Raw genomic sequence first — 18,053 nt, forward strand, 5'->3', positions numbered from 1 at the left:
TCCTTTCTCCTTGGGGCTGGTATAAGAGTGAAGGATCTAGAGTTCTAGGACCATGGACAAGCCTCAAATACTGCAGGATTCAGGACCTGGGTGAAGCCACAGGGGCATCTGTAAAAGACTCATCCATTTCCTAATGGCAGAGCCCAAGCCAGAAACATGTCCAGGGTCACAGCCCAAAGAGGAAACTGTAAGGCACAATCTTGTCACTGTCCCCCCACAGGAAGGTTCGAGATTCTGTTCAGTACCTCCTTCATCACCTCTCTGTTCCCAAGGCAAAGCCATAGGAAAAATTTGGTGGTGGTGGTGGCTGGGGTTGGGGGGGGTCATACCTTCTTTTCCTGGAGTCTTCTAACAAGTATTCCTTAAGTTATATGCCAACTCCCTTCCTTATAGGCCATCCATGGGAGAATATGACCCTTAAGGTCAAGAGAGCAGTTTCTCTCTGGGGCCCCTGAAGAGAAAGAGAACACGAACAAGGAGCCTAGATAGACACTGGTTAAGATTCACCTCTTCTAGAAAACCTTCCCAGGCTAATTCCACCTAATATTAGGCACTCACATACCTTCACAGTCTTTAGAAAGTATGATTTGTAAGGCAGATTTCATATACTGTTCCCCTGTTTTTCCTACTTGGTCATTTCTTTCTTTGTGTGTGTGTGTTTTTTTTTCTCTGAGGCAAGGACTACATTTCATTTCCCCTTCTCTCTACCTTCACTGGCAGCTGCTGCTTCACCCCAACCTGCTCCCTGCCTCTCACCAGCCTGGCCTTAGCTCTTTGATGATACTATGGTCTCACATTGGGATACTGACTACCTGATTGTGTTAGTGATTTGTCTTGAAGTCAATTATGGTCCTTGGAAATCACCATCATCCCTAACTTGGACCTTTCTTTACCTCATTCTGTGAACATGCACTGGTTTCGTTCCCTCTCTGGGTCTCTGTTATACTATCTATAAATTTTTTACAGTGGTAGCCTCCCCTAGCTTGGTCAAAATCTGTTTGTGGAATCAACAGCTTGTGTTTTGTCTTCATTCGGTTGAAACCAAGAAAGGTTTGGAAGGAATTATTTTAAAAGACAGATTTTTCTTCTCTATTGTGATTCTAGAGCTGGGTAGGGGGAGGGATGCTTATTTGCCAAGGAGTGGGGAGAACGGGCAGGGTGGACAGGGCCAAGAGCAGCTAGGGGTGAGGGAATAACATCTAGGTTTCTGACCTTGACCACCTGTCCAGGGCTACAATTTCCATGGCTTCTGACACTTGTGCTGCCACATCCCACACCAAATAGACCCAAGTATCAGTTGGAGGATTCCAGGACCTTTTCTTTTTATTTCTACCCCAAACCACATTTCCAGATGTCTCTGCAGCAAAGTGAAATTCCACACAGACAAGGCTTAGAGAAAAACAGAAAATGAAACAATTGGCAGTGAAAAGCAGAAAGAGAAGATGGAGCCCTTAGAGAAGGGAGTATCCCTAAGGAGGTGGGGACAAGGGGAGGAGAAGGGGAGGAGGAGAGGAGGAGGAAAGTAGGCCTGTCTCTTTAAGGGGGTTGGCTGTCAATCAGAAAGCCCTTTTCATTGCAGGAGAAGAGGACAAAGATACTCAGAGAGAAAAAGTAAAGGACCGAAGAAGGAGACTGGAGAGACCAGGATCCTTCCAGCTGAACAAAGTCAGCCGCAAGCCGACTAGCCAGCCGGCTACAATTGGAGTCAGAGTTCCAAAGACATGGGTGAGTTTCAGAAACTTTAGCATGGAAGATTCAAGCAGGCACAGAAATTTGCAAAAGAATTTCCAGCTCTAAGGTTCTGGGTTTCCAATGGTTTCAATGAGTTGTGTTTTGGCACTTGTTTTGTTTAATTCCTTAGCATTCAATTAATTTAACTCCTTCTCTGCTGTACTGAGAATGATGCTTTATTGCCAAGGAACTCCAGCAGCATGTGCAGAGTATCACAGGTTTTTGGAAAGAGTGCCCAGAGGGTTGGATATGGTCATGTGTCCTCCTACCCCCTCACTTTCCTCTACCATCTCTTTTCCCCTGTTCTCAGGCCCTGGTAGTGGCTGCATCAGCTGACATCCCTGATTCTTCTGGAGACAAATGAGTGTTGGCTAGCCCTCATGTATAAAATAACTACTTGCTTGATATAAAATTTGGACCTTGTTTGGTATCAGAAGGAAATTGGGGAATTGGGTAAGATGGAATTCAGGCTTGGCTATGGCTAAGAAGGCCAATCTCAGGTTCAGGAAACGAAAATAAAAGCCTCAATGGATTTTCCATGGGGAGTGGATATGGATAGTGTGTGTGCGCGTGCACGTGTGCATGCACACATGCATGCATGCACACATATATGGGTGACCATATCTAGCAAATATTACAGATTCAGCCTTTCTGAGGGTGTGATTCAGACTCTAAATCCCTCCTATGACAAGGAGGCTTCTGGGATGCTAGGGCTGTTACTGACTTAGCTTTGTACTGAAGGCTTCTCCAGGTTCTGTGACCAAAGAGAGAAACTATAAGGTCTAGTCTTTTGTAGTGTCTACTTAGAGCAAGGCGTACAGAGCACAAGGGTCTTTGTCCACACAGGATGCCACAGAGGTATGCAGACATCACTCACATTTGACAAAAGAAGAGTAACAGCTTGAATGCATCCTAAATGAAATGAGAATCAGTTATCCTCTGTATTCAACATCAAGTGTAGTACCCAGAAGACTCCAGAAACATCCATGGAAAAAGGTTTTAGATTATATTAAGCTGGTGTCAGCCTTTAGGTTGTTTCATCCTGAGAGAGATCTTTGAACCATGTATTCAGCATGGATAAATAAGAGGGCAGGGCACTGGACTAGAGCCAATGCAACCAGGTTCGAATCCTAGATTTGCCACTTAGAAACTTCATGACCTCGGATAGGTCACTGTGAATTTTCACTTCATCTTCTGGAAAATGGGGATAACAATAACTGCTTTGTCTACTTTCAGGGTTGTGAAAATCAAGTAATAAGATGTGGATGTCCTTTGAAAATGGGCAAGCTCTATAACAACTATAAATAATGAAAATACCAATTACTATGCAATAATAACAAGCAGACTTTTACTCTTTCCAAAGTGGTTTGGGCTTTCTTTGTGTATACTTTGTGCACTTGGGTAAGAATCATTTAACCAACTGAGTGTGGCAAAGTGAGATGTGAATGTTAGGGGAACTCAGTTCCTACCCTTAGTAACATCAGGAATCCTATAGAGCAGCTGATTGGGTAGGTTGTGAATTAAAAAATGGAGAGGGAGTAAAGAATGATGTAGAATATTACTTCCTTAGGGGATGAAAGACTTGAAGAAAAGGCAGGAACAAATGAGGTGACCACAGGGACAGTTAATGGTTGTGGAGGCTGGATGATTTCCTCCAGGGGAATCTCCAGGGGAAATTGCCACAGATAAGGGCACAGTTGAGGTTGTGTATTGGATCCCAGATCTTGGGGGTGGGCAATCCTTGGACCAGGTGCACATGAGTGTGTAGCCATTGAATTTTCATTATTCAATAATAAAGTTTCTCAAGTACTTTGTATATAATGGACTATCTCTAAAAAGGTACTGTGCTGCTACAACTTCTGACATGGAGTGTGCTACTGTTCAGTAATCATAGTAGACAAATTATATCATGGAGTCTGGGATTGGAAGGAACTTTAGAAATTGCCTGAGTTAACTCTCAAGGCAGGATTCCTTTCTACAACAGCTGATTAAATGTTCTTATAGCTTCTGTTTAATCACCCCCAGAAATGGAGAGCTCACTACCTTGACCATATACAATCTTACAGGTTGGGGAAGCAGAGAGGAATACTGAATTCAGTATTGTCTATATGAAAGGTTTATAGGGGAAATGATAGTTCATTAATCCTTGTCCTGACCTGGGAAGGGGATGTTCCAAATGAGTCTTTGGGGTAACAGTGGAACCAGAAAAGAGCTAAAGAGTGGTAGTTGATTATTCTCTGCTCAGTAACAGAATGCTATTACTGAACAGCAAAACACTGGCTCCTGTAAGCCTGTTGTCTGAGAACAGTGGCTGTTACCCTGGTAACCAGACTGTGATGCTTCCCTCCAAAGGTGGCTGTTTGCCAAGCAGTGTAGTTTTGGCTGGTGCAGACTAAGTGAGGGTAGCCCAGGCAAGAAAGAAATGTGCATGCAAATCAGGGTTCAGTTTTACAAAATTCCTGAAAACTAACTGAATCCCACCAGGATGGCAAGAATGACACAAGAGTGCCAAGAGCCAAAAAGGAACTAGATCCAAACCAGCATACTCACTAACTCTTCTTAGAGACAGTGACTAAAATGATTGCGACAGCCTCCCCCACCCCATCCCTCACCTGGGTCCTGCGGAGCCAGAGGAGCTCTTGAAGAGCCAGGCAAACTGAAAGGTCTGCTTTGCTTGGAGGAGCTTTTGCACTGGCTCTGTGCTATGAAAGCTGGAAGTTTACTCAAGAGCTTCACAACTAGAACTATTCTCTCAAAGCTATGTCAGTAGTAATAAGGTGTAAGAAGCCCTGGGAGATGGGTCAGAGGGGACATATAGTGTTTAAACTCATCAAGGCACTGGCACCTAGCCAGTGGCATCTTTTTCCCTCATTGCTTTTTTCTTTTTTAAAATCTTGAAGCCCTGAAAACCATCTCCAGGGTATAGTTCTTGGTCTTGAAAGAAAGCAACTGTAGAAATGCCCTCCTTGCCTATAGAACTTCAGATCCAGAGAAGATCTAGTTAGGGCAGTGACATGATCAGGTGAGGTCACATCAGCCTGGAAGGCAAACAGAGCTGATTTCCCCTTCTTTCCCACTGTTAGCACCTTCCCTGTGCCAAACTTACCTCAAAAACCCTACAATACTGATTGATTAATTCCTCCTTGGCTATTTAAAAATGGTCCTAAGGGTGATCTCGCAGCTCTGTACTTGCCTTTGAGCCCTCTGCTAGGCAGGGCTCTGGAAAAAAAAATCACTACAACCAAGGAGAGAAGAGGAAATTGTGAGAGACTGCCCTAAGGAATAAGATATAGAAAATGTTGTCTCTTAGCTTCTTGTCAGGTACTTCCCTTTTACCTCTGCATAAGTGGGCAAGATGAAGACAATGTGTCAGGAATAAAGTTTAATAATCAAGCTTCTATTTCAACCTCCAAATGTTTGGGCTATATTGACACATGTCTCTCTGTGTGTGTGTGTGTGTGTGTGTGTGTGTGTGTGTGTGTGTGTGTGTGTCTTTGGGGAGGAATGGGAAGTATAGGAAACAAGTTGGCCCAAATGCTCTTGCTATCGTAATAAGAAATACTAATATCTGTCCAAATGCTCTTGCTATCATAATAAGAAATAATAATATCTGTCCAAAGAAGAGACTGAGATTCCTTTTTATTTAACTTTGTCCATATGACTTGACAATCCATCAGGCTTAGATTCCCATGTCCTAGTGGTTGCAGGGCCCCTTTCTACCACTTGAATGCAGTATAAGTGTTGAGTTCATGTAGGGAAGCCAAAATTATAGTCAGGGCTTTGTCTGACCAGGATAAGGCCTAAAGCAAAAGTCTTTGTCTCTGGCACCTCCTGATGATTGTTGTTTAACTCCTAGAACCCACCCACTGATCTCCATCCATCCCCAGTACCAGTCACGGTTGCTCTTGCATCTTGGCCCTGTCAACACTATAGGCCCCAATCAAGGAGGCCTCTGTTCATGGAGTGAGGTTAAGGGGTGGGTTCTGGGAGGAGGGTAAGACTGTAGTGCAGATTAGAGACTTAGAGAGATGGGGCCAGTTTTTCACTCAATGAGCCTGCCTGTTGTTTAGCTCTATTGTATAGGGTTCTTCTATCTCTCCCTTTGTCAGCTGGATTCAAGGGACAGGGTAGGAATTGTGCAAAGCACAATTGGTCTCTTTCTACCATCTCTTTCGATGAAAGCCCTTCCTCTCCTCCCTTTGATGAGTTCCCAGATTCACACTGAATTTCCATCATGGAGCTGGTCCTTGAGGCGTGCCCAGGACATGGGAAAGGAAGGGCTTGGGAGATCTTGGCTCCTGCTTAAAGAGACAGCATGAGGATCAACACAGTCTCTTGGATGGGCATGGATCTGGATAATATTATCAATAGTCCTGTTGATCTTTGTCAGATTCCTGTGAAGACTATTGGTCAGAAGGGCTTGAAGTTCTATCACAGATTGATTAGACTCGGTTTAGAAGTTTGCAGATAAATCTAGCCAACATCTTTGCTTACATTTTTCCCATGGGACTTGGTCATATACATTTTAACACTAAGTTATAGGTAGCTTTGATCTTTGATTCACAGACACAACTTTGTTCTCCCCAGCAAGACTGAAAAGTCATTGAAGAAAGGGACCAGGCTTTATAATTTCCTTTTGTTTCTCATAGTGCGCAGCTTATTTCAAAAATGCTTAATAACTGTACTGAATCCACATCAAAAGAAATGAAAGGAAAACAGTGGGAAGGGTCATTATTTTTTTCTATGGCCTCTCATCAAAGTCAAGCAGTTTAATTCAATTGAGTTGCATTGGGTAATATTATTATTGTATTTCTTTTATGCCAACTTTACCATGTGACAATCTGTACTTAGCCTGAAAAACGTGAGCATGACTTCTGAGAGAGCCAAAGAACTCCAGAATACCTAACAGCCTTCCTGAATCAAAAGCAAACCAGTATCATTTCAACCATGAAGGGTGCTGAAATGGAGAGGTTGTGGCTTTAGGCTATTGTTCACACATTCCCAAGGACACTTCTTGGGCTGTGAAAAATCAAAGTGAACCCAATGGACCTTTCTCAGAATGCTTTTTTTTTAAAAAAATATTTTATTTATTTATTTGACAGACAGATCACAAGCAGGCATAGAGGCAGGCAGAGAGAGCAGGAAGCAGGCTCCCTGCTGAGCAGAGAGCCCAATGTGGGGCTCGATCCCAGGACCCTGAGATCATGACCTGAGCTGAAGGCAGAGGCTTAACCCACTGAGCCACCAGGCGCCCCTCAGAATCCTTTGACTGTCAACGACTTTGATGAAGACACAATTTTTTTTGCATGTTCTGAGTTTTTCCCAGTTGAAAACTGAAAGTTGATTTTTTGCTTGATCAGACTGACTGAGATTCCTCATTTCTGCTGAACTTAGATGTCCCCAGAACCAACATTTCATCTGTGAAGAGATGGACATGTAATGTGTATGTTGATATTGTTGAGCTATGTAGAGCTCTGGAGTGACTTATCTGGGGCCATTTATTTCCAACTCCATGTTAAAGACTCATTAAAATCTATGTCTTTCTTGTCCCTTGCTTTGAGTGGCAGTGTAGTGGAAAAGGGGTGCCAAGTTATTTGAGATGTAAGAAAATAGAAGAAAAATTGTATATAAAAATTGTATATAAAAAGAAAGTATAGCCTGGGTGGCTCAGTGGGTTAAAGCCTCTGTCTTCGGCTCAGGTCATGATCCCAGGGTCCTGGGATCGAGCCCCACATCGGGCTCTCTGCTCGGTGGTGAGCCTGCTTCCCGCCCCCCCCCCTACTTGTGATCTCTGTCAAATGAATAAATAAAATCTTTAAAAAAAAAAGAAAGTATATGAGTGGATGATCCAGAGTTGCTTCCAAGGCTTAGCCCTTTACTACCCAGTAAGGACATTACATATGACCCTCTCTGGTTATTTGGATGATGATCAAGGGATCAGATACACTAAAGAGGATTTTTCCTTATCTTTATAACACTAGAGGGGGCATCAGCTAAAACTTAGAATATAATTCCCTGTTTGGCTTAGAAAGAGTTCAAGTTCCTTCATCCCTGATCACACCTGAGCCGTTTAGCTTTTCCCAGTGTGAAAAAGCTCGGGTAAGAGTGGGTGGCACAGGACGGTCACTTGCTAGGGTGGATGGCTGTCCTTACTCTGGACTAAATAAACAGTTCTGTCATTGTTCCCTAGGTCTGACCCCCTCCCCACCCCCAGGCCTGCAGTCCCCTGCAGAATACCAATGAGGCTCCTGGGATCTCAGGGAAAAACAAGGCTTCTTTGTCTAGGGGAGCTATGGAGGGCTCTGTCCAAGCCCTGACCCTGTGCTGTGGAAAGAGGGAACAGAGAGGTCACTGACCTTCTCCTCCCCCTACCCTCAGGCTTCAGAGACCTTCTTTACTAGAAGAGTCTAAGAGTTTGGGGGTGGGGAAGAGTTGGATAGACAGTAGCAAAATGGCAGCACTATTTATTTCCAAGATCATTTTCTTAACTTACAGGATGCATCTAGTATCTTAACCTGTTGAGAAAGAGGAAGATTGATTTCTGGAATGTTTCCTGAGAAAATGATCAATTTCAACTGCTGTGTTTTTCTTTCTGGTATATACATGCGTGCATGTGTACGTTTGCGCACATGCATGCTCACACCCACGTGCGGGCACACACACACGCACACACACACACACACCATGGCCCAACTCTGAGGAAGTGCTGTTACCAAAGTACTACTGCAAAGTTCATACTAAGTAAACTCTGCCTCCCCTACAGCAGCAGAGCTACAAATTGATCGCTTCTCATAGAAGCAATCTGATGGTAGTTCTTTAGTACTTGGAAAAAAAGATGAAAATTCAGTTCTGCTGCAAATATTAGCTACTTATTCTGCTTGTCTTGGGCTTCCAAGCCTCATCTCTGATGTCACATACCAAATCTTTGAGGAAGAGGCTCTTTGAGGACCAAGGAAGGGCTTGTCATTTTAGGGGATGATGAGTAACAGAACTCACTCATTCTGTGGTTCTGAGAAAAGACAAATGCTTCTACCTCAACTTTCCCACCACAGAGATAATCTGGTCCTTCCAAATCTGTTCACATTGCATCAGCCATGCAAATCAACAGGTATTTAAGCACACAGGGCTAAAAAGAAACTGTACTAGTATTAAGAGGGTTGAGCAAAGGACTCCCCTACTCCTTGCTACCGTGGCATAGACAAGTGAGTTTTGGATAAAAATTCAAAGCTAGGGGCGCCTGGGTGGCTCAGTGTGTTAAGCCGCTGCCTTCATCTCGGGTCAGGATCTTGGGGTACTGGGATCGAGTCCCGCATCGGGCTCTCTGCTCGGCAGGGGGCCTGCTTCCCTTCCTCTCTCTCTGCCTGCTTCTCTGCCTGCTTGTGATCTCTGTCTGTCAAATAAATGAATAAAATCTTTAAAAAAAAAATTGAAAGCTAGATATTAGTACAACTTGCTTTCTTTTTATAAGGAGTTTCAACATGCTTTTCCAAAAGTAGTTTCTCAGCACATTAGCTGAATATAATTCATATATACATTATATATATATATATATAATATTACATATACCATATCTATCTATATTATGTGATATATGAATAGATGTATAAAATCAGCACACACATGCACACACACACATACACATATACACATATATGCTTTATATATTTGGGATCTGTCCAGGTGGCCAGAGGGAGCCACCCTTTCCTCATCTAGTCTGCCATCTACTTGACATTTGTTAAGTTTTGTTCCAGGGGCGCCTGGGTGGCTCAGTGGGTTAAAGCCTCTGCTTTCGGCTCAGGTCATGGTCCCAGGGTCCTGGGATCAAGCCCCGCATCGGGCTCTCTGCTCAGTGGGTAGCCTGCTTCCTCCTCTTTCTCTGCCTGCCTCTCTGCCTGTCAAATAAATAAATAAAATCTTTTTTTTTTTTTTTTAAAGTTTTGTTCCATGTGGCACTTACAGCATGGGGCTAGTGCTTGGGGAACAGCTTTTCTTGGAGTGTATGACTTCTTGTGTGCCTTTCTTGTTTCTTAGCAACACTGGCATGGGGACTGGGGTGATGGGTCTCGTTATCTCAGGGACTCCTAGTACTTGGGGACACCTGTGTTTCCAGGCTCTGGCGTGTTTTCATCATGCCAGAAAGATGTTTCATGCTTTGTTGACTTTGTATAGAGTCTTTTTGTAGCTGTTTTGACAGAACTCCAGTGTAAGTCTGAGGGTGCAAACATTGGCCAAGCTGTGATATAGAGGGACAAAACAGCCATGCAAAGTGTTCAAAAACCATTAAGCTTGCATTTTTATTACTGTGAATAATAGTCACGCTCCCATTACCATCTTCTGCTCTCTGCCAGTTTCATCCTTCCCTTTGGACTGCTCTCCATATAATATTCTAAAAAAGAAGCAAGCATTCCTTGTGGCAAATACACACAATGTTCAGGAATATTCAGGAGCATATAATTTCCAAAGTTTCCCCCACCTGGAATGCTCTCCAAGACTCAAAATACTGTCTGACAATACCAATATCTCTGGCCTGCACCCATCCCTTTTTGGAACTTTTGTCGCATTTACTTCTGTAACCACTTACTTGGCTGCCTGAAATTGTTAGTTGAAAATATTAGGTCTACCTACCTCATTCTTCTCAGTAAACAAAATACTCCCATATGGCAAAGTCTATATCTTTTATGTTTTCACCTCCCACATAACACCTGGCATAATGTTGGGCATATAGTAAGTACTCTCTAAGATTTGATAAATGAAACAAACAAATCAGGATAAGAAAGGAGAAGATGATTGCATAATCTCCCTGGCTTGCTGCTTTGATGACTGATTATTTTTAAAAATCCATACATTCTGGGAATTAAAAGCAAGGACTTATTTTCAAGAATGAAACAGAGTAATGGCTTTGGATCAATCTTACATTCCAGAAGCCTAAAGTTGGAGACTCTCCTGCTTTTGGACTCAGGATGACTACTCCATCTGTGCCTGTGAGTGCAGGGCTTGACTGGTCTGGCACATAGGTATGAGGGGCAGGAGCTCCTTATGGAACATCCCTGAATTTTTCCCTCTTTCCTTCCCAGGCTTGTTAGAGTGCTGTGCAAGATGTCTTGTAGGGGCCCCATTTGCTTCTCTGGTGGCCACTGGATTATGTTTCTTTGGGGTGGCACTGTTCTGTGGCTGTGGACATGAAGCACTCACTGGCACAGAAAAGCTAATTGAGACCTATTTCTCCAAAAACTACCAGGACTATGAGTATCTCATCAATGTGTAAGTATCTGTTATCCTACACAAACTGCTCTCTTTTTTTCCCTCTCTCCCTGGAGACATACAGAACTCATTAGTTCCTCAGTGATTAGTAGGGGGTTAGTATGGAGCCAGACAGGATTCCTGAGTCTTTCCTCTGTTCGCAGATTCCATCTACGCCCCATCTGAGGTCCTGAGTGAGGGAGAAGTGCCAAATATAGAAGGGGGAGGTCTGTCTGCCTGCCAGCCCACTTTTTACTGCCCACCCTCCACTATGCTGGCTTTGTCCCACATGTTCTAACTTCTGCCCATGGGGTTAACACTGATTGAGTTGGAGCCTCTGCAGTAACAGGTATGGAGAACTCAGGGAAGGTACAATGACTGGACAGATTGGGGCCTTCATCCCTCTTCTTCCTGGTCTAGCTCCTCTCTGCTTTCTCCTCTGAGCGAACATCTCTGAAGGGTCACGCCAAGGAGAATAGGGCCCCAGTTCTTCAGGTCCAAGGGTAAGCAAAGGATGGAGGAACCTAGTGATTCCTCTAAAGAATCCCTAGCCTTGTTTAGGAGCTCACTCAAGTGAAGTGAAGCTTACTTATGCAGGAAGGGAACTGGGCCTCAGTTAATAAGATTTCCTGATATCTTCTCCTTATTTTTTCATGCAGGATCCATGCCTTCCAGTATGTCATCTATGGAACTGCCTCTTTCTTCTTCCTTTATGGGGCCCTCCTGCTGGCTGAGGGCTTCTACACCACCGGCGCAGTCAGGCAGATCTTTGGCGACTACAAGACCACCATCTGCGGCAAGGGCCTGAGCGCAACGGTAACAGGGGGCCAGAAGGGGAGGGGTTCCAGAGGCCAACATCAAGCTCATTCTTTGGAGCGGGTGTGTCATTGTTTGGGAAAATGGCTAGGACATCCCGACAAGGTGATCATCCTCAGGATTTTGTGGCAATAACAAGGGGTGGGGGACAATTGGGCGTGAGTCTGTGGCCTCATCCCCACCCAAGGCTGGGTCCTCTCTAGGGGCCTGGCTTTTGAGTGAGGAAGTGATGGCTACAGCTGAACGAGAAGGTCAGGAAGAACGTGGTGCCCAGCTGGCTTGGCCTCACCTTTCAAAAGTTCCCTAGAAATTTTCATCTAAAAAAAAAATAATAAAAGCGTGAGTTTTGTGGATACTTGATAAAATCAGACCATTTCTAAGCCATCTGTTGGTATTCCTTTACTCTCCTCTTAGCAGGGACCACGAAAAAATTAGATTCGACCACCTAAGAGCCTAAGTGCTACCCATGGATTGAGATGCAAACACCTGATCTGAGAGGGAGGGTTGATCATGGAAATTAAATAATTCCACTCCTAGGTGGGATTCTTAATATTCTGGGATTCTACACTGTTGGAGGTCCCAAAGGAAACTAGCATGGATCTACATATTTAATGCTTCATCTTTGTCTGAGGGTTATCCATGCTTCTAGTGAGGCACACATTGGTTTTCAGACTCTAGAGTTAAGATCTTTGGGGGGTTGAATATATGTGGGTTACGGTGATAACTTTCGTGGCCAACAGTTGGCTTAAAAAGGTTTTTGGATCCAAAACTTAAACCTCCTATTGGTTTGCTCAGTGACTAAGGATGAAAAGTCCTATGACAAGGAACATTTTCTAAGCTCAGCGTAAGGTGAGAAATGGCACGACTTTCTTTCAAGATCTGTTTTAATTTCTTTACACCTTATCTGCCCAAAAAAATCTCCTGAAGCCTCTCTAACCCAGGGATCCTCCTCACTCCAACCCTCACCCATTCCCCCCACCCTCCATCACACTTGGGGCCAGTTCTCTAGTAGATATTGCCAATGACATTTGGCAGAGGTGCCCTGATTACTAATTTCTTTTGGTGGAGATCCCTGGAATCTGGTTTCCTATCTGGCTCATGCCAATCCAGGATCTCCCAGTTTGTGTTTCAATGTCTGTAGGCCGATGCTGATTTCTAACCACTCCCTGTCAATTGTTTTAGTTTGTGGGCATCACCTATGCCCTGACTGTTGTGTGGCTCCTGGTGTTTGCCTGCTCTGCTGTGCCTGTGTACATTTACTTCAACACCTGGACCACCTGCCAGTCTATTGCCTTCCCCAGCAAGACTTCTGCCAGTATAGGCAGTCTCTGTGCTGATGCCAGAATGTATGGTAAGTTAGGGTATTGCTGCCTTGGCTCCCCTACCCGCTGTGAAAACACTATATATTTGGTTCTTTACTTGGGATGACAAGTCTGGTAATTATAGGGAAAGATATTATGGATGCCTGGATCTTAGTTTGTTATTCTGTCCCCACTGAAGCTGGAGAAATTTCTTCCCTTGGAAGGGAACTTTTGTTGGAAGTGGTAGGAGTTAGTTTTCTTGGCTGTTCACTCTGCTCTATCCTGGTTGAGAAGCAGTACATTTCAATAACACACAAGATTACGCAACAGTTCAGTACCACCTTCTTTTTTTTTTTTTCACATCTTTACAAAAGAGGATCCTGATTGTTATTGAGATTCAACTTTTCAACCAGGATGATTAAAGATGTAAGAAGGGCTCTGAAATAAAATCTCCATGGAGCTCCACAACTCCATGAAGCTCTCACCCTGGTTGACCTGTGTGTCTTACTCAGGTGTTCTCCCATGGAATGCTTTCCCTGGCAAGGTGTGTGGCTCCAATCTTCTGTCCATCTGCAAAACAGCTGAGGTGAGTGGACCATTTGAGTTCTTTTAAGTGGAAAGGCTAGTACCATACAAATTTCTACCCATGCCTTCAATTTTTAAAAAGCCACAGATTTTTGTTTGTTTGTTTTTTGCTGGATTTTGAGCAGAGATGTTAAAACATCTCTTTTCCCTAGAGCCGCATAGAAAGACTTCATTCCAAGACTTCCTTCCTTAAAGGAGAAATTTGTAGTTTTAAGTAAAGATGGAGATTAATGACAAAACCTCCAAATGAACAAAAATTATTATTTTAGCTAAAAACCTTATCAAGAAAATTATTTAGGCATAGAGACACTCATAGCTTTCACAAAAACACTTTCAGTTTGGAACCCTTCCATCTCTAATGAGAAGTAAAAACAAAAAGTACATTTGAAAGAGGAAAACACAGTATTGCAATAGGTATCATCTACGAATGAGGCAGGGGAATATAAGTAAATCCTGAGGAAGAAGGCAGTAGCTTTAAACGTTTAAAACTTTAAACCATGACGTTAAATTTTGGGATCCTGAGTAAAACTGGAGGGAAACAGTTGATTAAAATATTTTATGAGTGTTTTATGAGTATCCTGTGTTCTGAGTACTAATGGGCTAGGTGCCGTGATGTACATTAAAGAACAGGAGGCCTACACTCAGGGAAGTGACAGTTTAGTTACAGATGCAGAATTAATACACCGGAAGATATCAATGCATTCAAAAAGCTGCATGCATGATCCAGAGCAAAGCATATTTTTACAGTTGCAAGAAACTTTTCTCCATTTTGCATTTTCTTGCAGTTCCAAATGACCTTTCACCTGTTTATTGCTGCATTTGTGGGGGCTGCGGCCACACTGGTTTCCCTGGTGAGTTGTGTGAATGTGATCTTGGCAAATAAATGGTCCTGGGATAGCTTGGGTACAGCTATGCTGAAAGGCAAAAAGATAGATTGCTAACCTTGCAACACTGGAGAGAAGCGCCTGGGAAGAGACAACAAAGTGTAGACTGTGAACTTCTACTTTGAGTTGGCAAGGCAGAAAGACTTCAGAAATCAGACAGGAACAGGAAAAGTGGTGTGAGGAAAGAGAGGGTAAGAGATTAATAGTCAGAAATGATAATATTTAGCACTTACAGAGCATATAATATTGCCAAGTGCTTTGCAGTCAAAGATAGCATTTAATTTTCAACACATGCTGGTCAGATGAGTGACAAGAACAAGGAAACATTACTGAACATGATTTTCCAGAGCCAGGAATTCTATATGTTGTGAATATGAATCCACCTTGGGCACTCTCCGAGGGATTTACTCTCCTGAAAACATTTACTCTCCTGAAAACATTATTAGAACTGTTATTACTACACTGTGATTCTATGCTCCAGGTCCTGCTGATGGTGTTACAGTGCAGTGTCAGTGGGGTGAATTCGTTGTTCAGATTAAAAACCTAGGGCACTAAATGGTGAAGGAATTTATCTGTAGTCATTAAATAAGTAGTGATAAGGATAAGCTCACAGAACTCCTGGCCCCTGCTGCTGAGGCTTTTATACAAACTGGAGTTGTTCCTCATTCCAGAAAATGAGTTGATGCATGAAGCAGGGAGGGCTGTACTGCACGTGTGGCTGTGTGTTTGCAGCAAAGAGCCTGTGACCCCAGGTCACTCAGATGTGTGGATGGGATGATGTCAGAGCCCAGTGCATTGTTCACTTTCCTGAGGAAAACCCAGTGCCAGAACTTAGCACAGATGTGGAATAAATCCTTGTCAAATTGGTTCTCTGGACTTGAGCCATTAGAAGGAAATATCTCAGAGAGGACTTCAAGTACGTAGGACGAAAGCCTGACATGCTGTTTTTTGCAGATCACGGTTTTTTTTCTTCATTTAACTGATTTTATTTGTACCCTTCCTCATTCACAAAAGCTTTGGAGGAAGGAGGGCTTCCTTTTCTACTCTCACTCATATTTTCTCTTCTCTTCCTACAGCTTACCTTCATGATTGCTGCCACTTACAACTTTGCCGTCCTTAAACTCATGGGCCGAGGCACCAAGTTCTGATCTCCTGTAGAAATTTCCCTTTCTCTAATCGCGAGGCTCTAACCACACAGCCTACAGTGCTGCGTCTCCCATGTTAACTCTGCCTTTGCCGCTGACTGGTCCTCTTCTTACTTGACGAGTGTAACAAGAAAGGAGAGTCTTGTGGTGATTAATGTCTTTTTGTGGACTCTCCCCTCTTATGTACCTCTTTTAGTCATTTTGCTTCACAGCTGGTTCCTGCTAGAGATGGGAAATGCTTCAGATGGTGACTCCCCAACTGCAAGTCACAAAGGAATGGAGGCTCTAATTCAATTTTCAAACATCTCCTGAGGATCAGGAAGTGTTTTCTCCTCAAAGAGCACTTCCAGTGATGGAAACAAAATGAAAAGAAAGATGCTCAGGTAGAGAGAGGGGATGTGCCTGGTCCTCTTGACATCTCAAATATATTCTCCTTGATGTACAAAGCAGAGAACCCACTCCTGTCTCCCTCTTACCACTGAAGATAGAGGGGGAAAAAAAGGGAATGTTAACAAAACAACAAGAGCATTTGCCCAAATCTACCTATTGCAGCTGGGAGAAGGGGGTCAAAGCAAGGATCTTTCACCCATAGAAAGAGAGCACTGACCCTGATGGCGATGGACTATTTAAGCCCTAACTCAGCCAATCTTACTTACAGCATAAGGGAGCGTAGTGTCTGTGTAGACCATGTGGGCCCCTGGCCTTACACCTTATTAGAGAAGAGAAGCAGGGTATTGTCAGCGTCTTCTCACTCCCTTCTCCTTGATAACAGCTACCATGACAACCCTTTGGTTTCCAAGGAGCTGAGAACAGAAAGAAACTAGCTCATAAAAAAAATAAAAATAATAATAAAAAAAGACTGGCCTAAGGAGCAGCAGTTGTTAGTGGCTAATGGTGTAAACTGAGCCAGCCCTCTGGTAGACACGGGGTAGATAACTCTTTGGATAGTGTGTCTTCTTTCTGTTAATTAGTTGTATACTCTGGCCTCTGTCATATCTTCACAATGGTGCTCTTTTCATGGGGTATTATCCATTCAGTCATAGTAGATGATTTGAAGATCTTGATTTGTTTCAGAATGCATAGTTCACATTTGCTAGTTCATTTATCACTTGTTTGGGGTTGTACCAGAAAGGTCTAGAGAATGATTCTTTGATTATGATTCTTTAACAAATGGACATTGAACGTTAAACATTGCAATTAATATTGAAAATTGGCTAGTTCCGTACATCTACTGGATTTTCTCCAAATTATTCCACTTTTTGCAGAAATGGATTGGTGAACTTGAGCCTCAATTGGAATAACCTATTTGACTGTTCTTTTTAAGCTAGTGGGGGATGATTTGATTTAGGAGGGCTAACTCGGTGTACTTAAGAGTCAGGTTTAACATACAGGTTATTCTCTCCTAGTATAGATCATGTAATAGAATGTCCCAGCCATCAGCTATTCAGTTGGTAAGCTTCCATGGAAACAGAAAGGTGGAAAGAGTTGGAAACCTGAATAACTCCGAGGTTTCAGGCTTCTCTTTCTGTGTTTGTTAACTTTGGGTTAAAAAGGAAAGGCTGATTGGTCTTTATGGAAAGAAAGATTTTACAGATATGACTGTAGGTGGCTCTTTTGTTGTAAAAAGTTGTGTCCCCCCCCCGCGAAGTGGTTTCAGCAATGTTCAAGGAGATGTAAGATGTTTGCAAAAAGATACTTAATATTTGTTTTCAGACCAGTATACCAGATAAGCTTCCAGGCTGCCTAGAGGGAGGAGACGGAAAAGGTTCTGTAAGAAACCAATCAAGATCAAGGAAAGTGAAGTAATCCATATTCTGTGTTTTGTTTTGATTTAATAATATAACAAATAACCAAACCTTCCCTGAAAACCTCCCATGCATACATACACACATATACACACACAAAGAAAGTTAACTGAAAGTGTTTCCTTCATTTCTGATACAGAATTTCAATTTTAACACACATAAAGGATAAACTTTTAGGAACTTATCTTACAAAAATGAATTTTATAAAATTAAAGAAAAATAAAATTAAGAATGTTCTCAATCAAACATCGTGTCCTTTGAGTGAATTGTTTTGTTTAACCCCACAATAGAAACTTGAATAATTAGACCCTTATTGTGCTTTGTTAAAGGACCTTTTTTATTTTTCAGTTCATCCAAGTTATTCTCACAACAATTTTCTGACATAAAAAATAGATAAATCACATATTTTTATAGCTTGGGACATTAAGAAACAGTCAAAGTAAATTACCCAAAGAAACCCAATAATCACATACCTGAGCTTGGACTAGAACTCATGTGGGGTTTTGTTGTTGTTGTTGTTGTTGTTCATAGAACTCAGGTCTTAAT

At 42.8% G+C, this 18,053-nt stretch overlaps 1 protein-coding gene across 2 annotated transcripts; it reads left to right on the plus strand.

The window, feature by feature from the left end:
- Positions 1-1,563: 1,563 nt before the first annotated feature.
- Positions 1,564-17,748, plus strand: PLP1 (proteolipid protein 1). 2 transcript variants are annotated; one of them, XM_032331207.1, is made up of 7 exons: positions 1,564-1,725; positions 10,806-10,992; positions 11,631-11,892; positions 12,970-13,138; positions 13,601-13,674; positions 14,459-14,524; positions 15,634-17,748. In XM_032331207.1, exons 1-7 carry the CDS (start codon positions 1,722-1,724, stop codon positions 15,703-15,705), a joined length of 834 nt encoding a protein of 277 aa, XP_032187098.1. In that variant the 5' UTR covers positions 1,564-1,721; the 3' UTR covers positions 15,706-17,748. The 2 variants fall into 2 exon arrangements, with proteins under 2 accessions (XP_032187098.1, XP_032187099.1); XM_032331208.1 differs by having other exon boundaries at positions 11,631-11,787.
- The last annotated feature ends 305 nt before the right edge of the window (positions 17,749-18,053 follow it).

This window comes from Mustela erminea, chromosome X, assembly GCF_009829155.1.
Source record: "Mustela erminea isolate mMusErm1 chromosome X, mMusErm1.Pri, whole genome shotgun sequence".
Taxonomy (NCBI): Eukaryota; Metazoa; Chordata; class Mammalia; order Carnivora; family Mustelidae; genus Mustela; species Mustela erminea.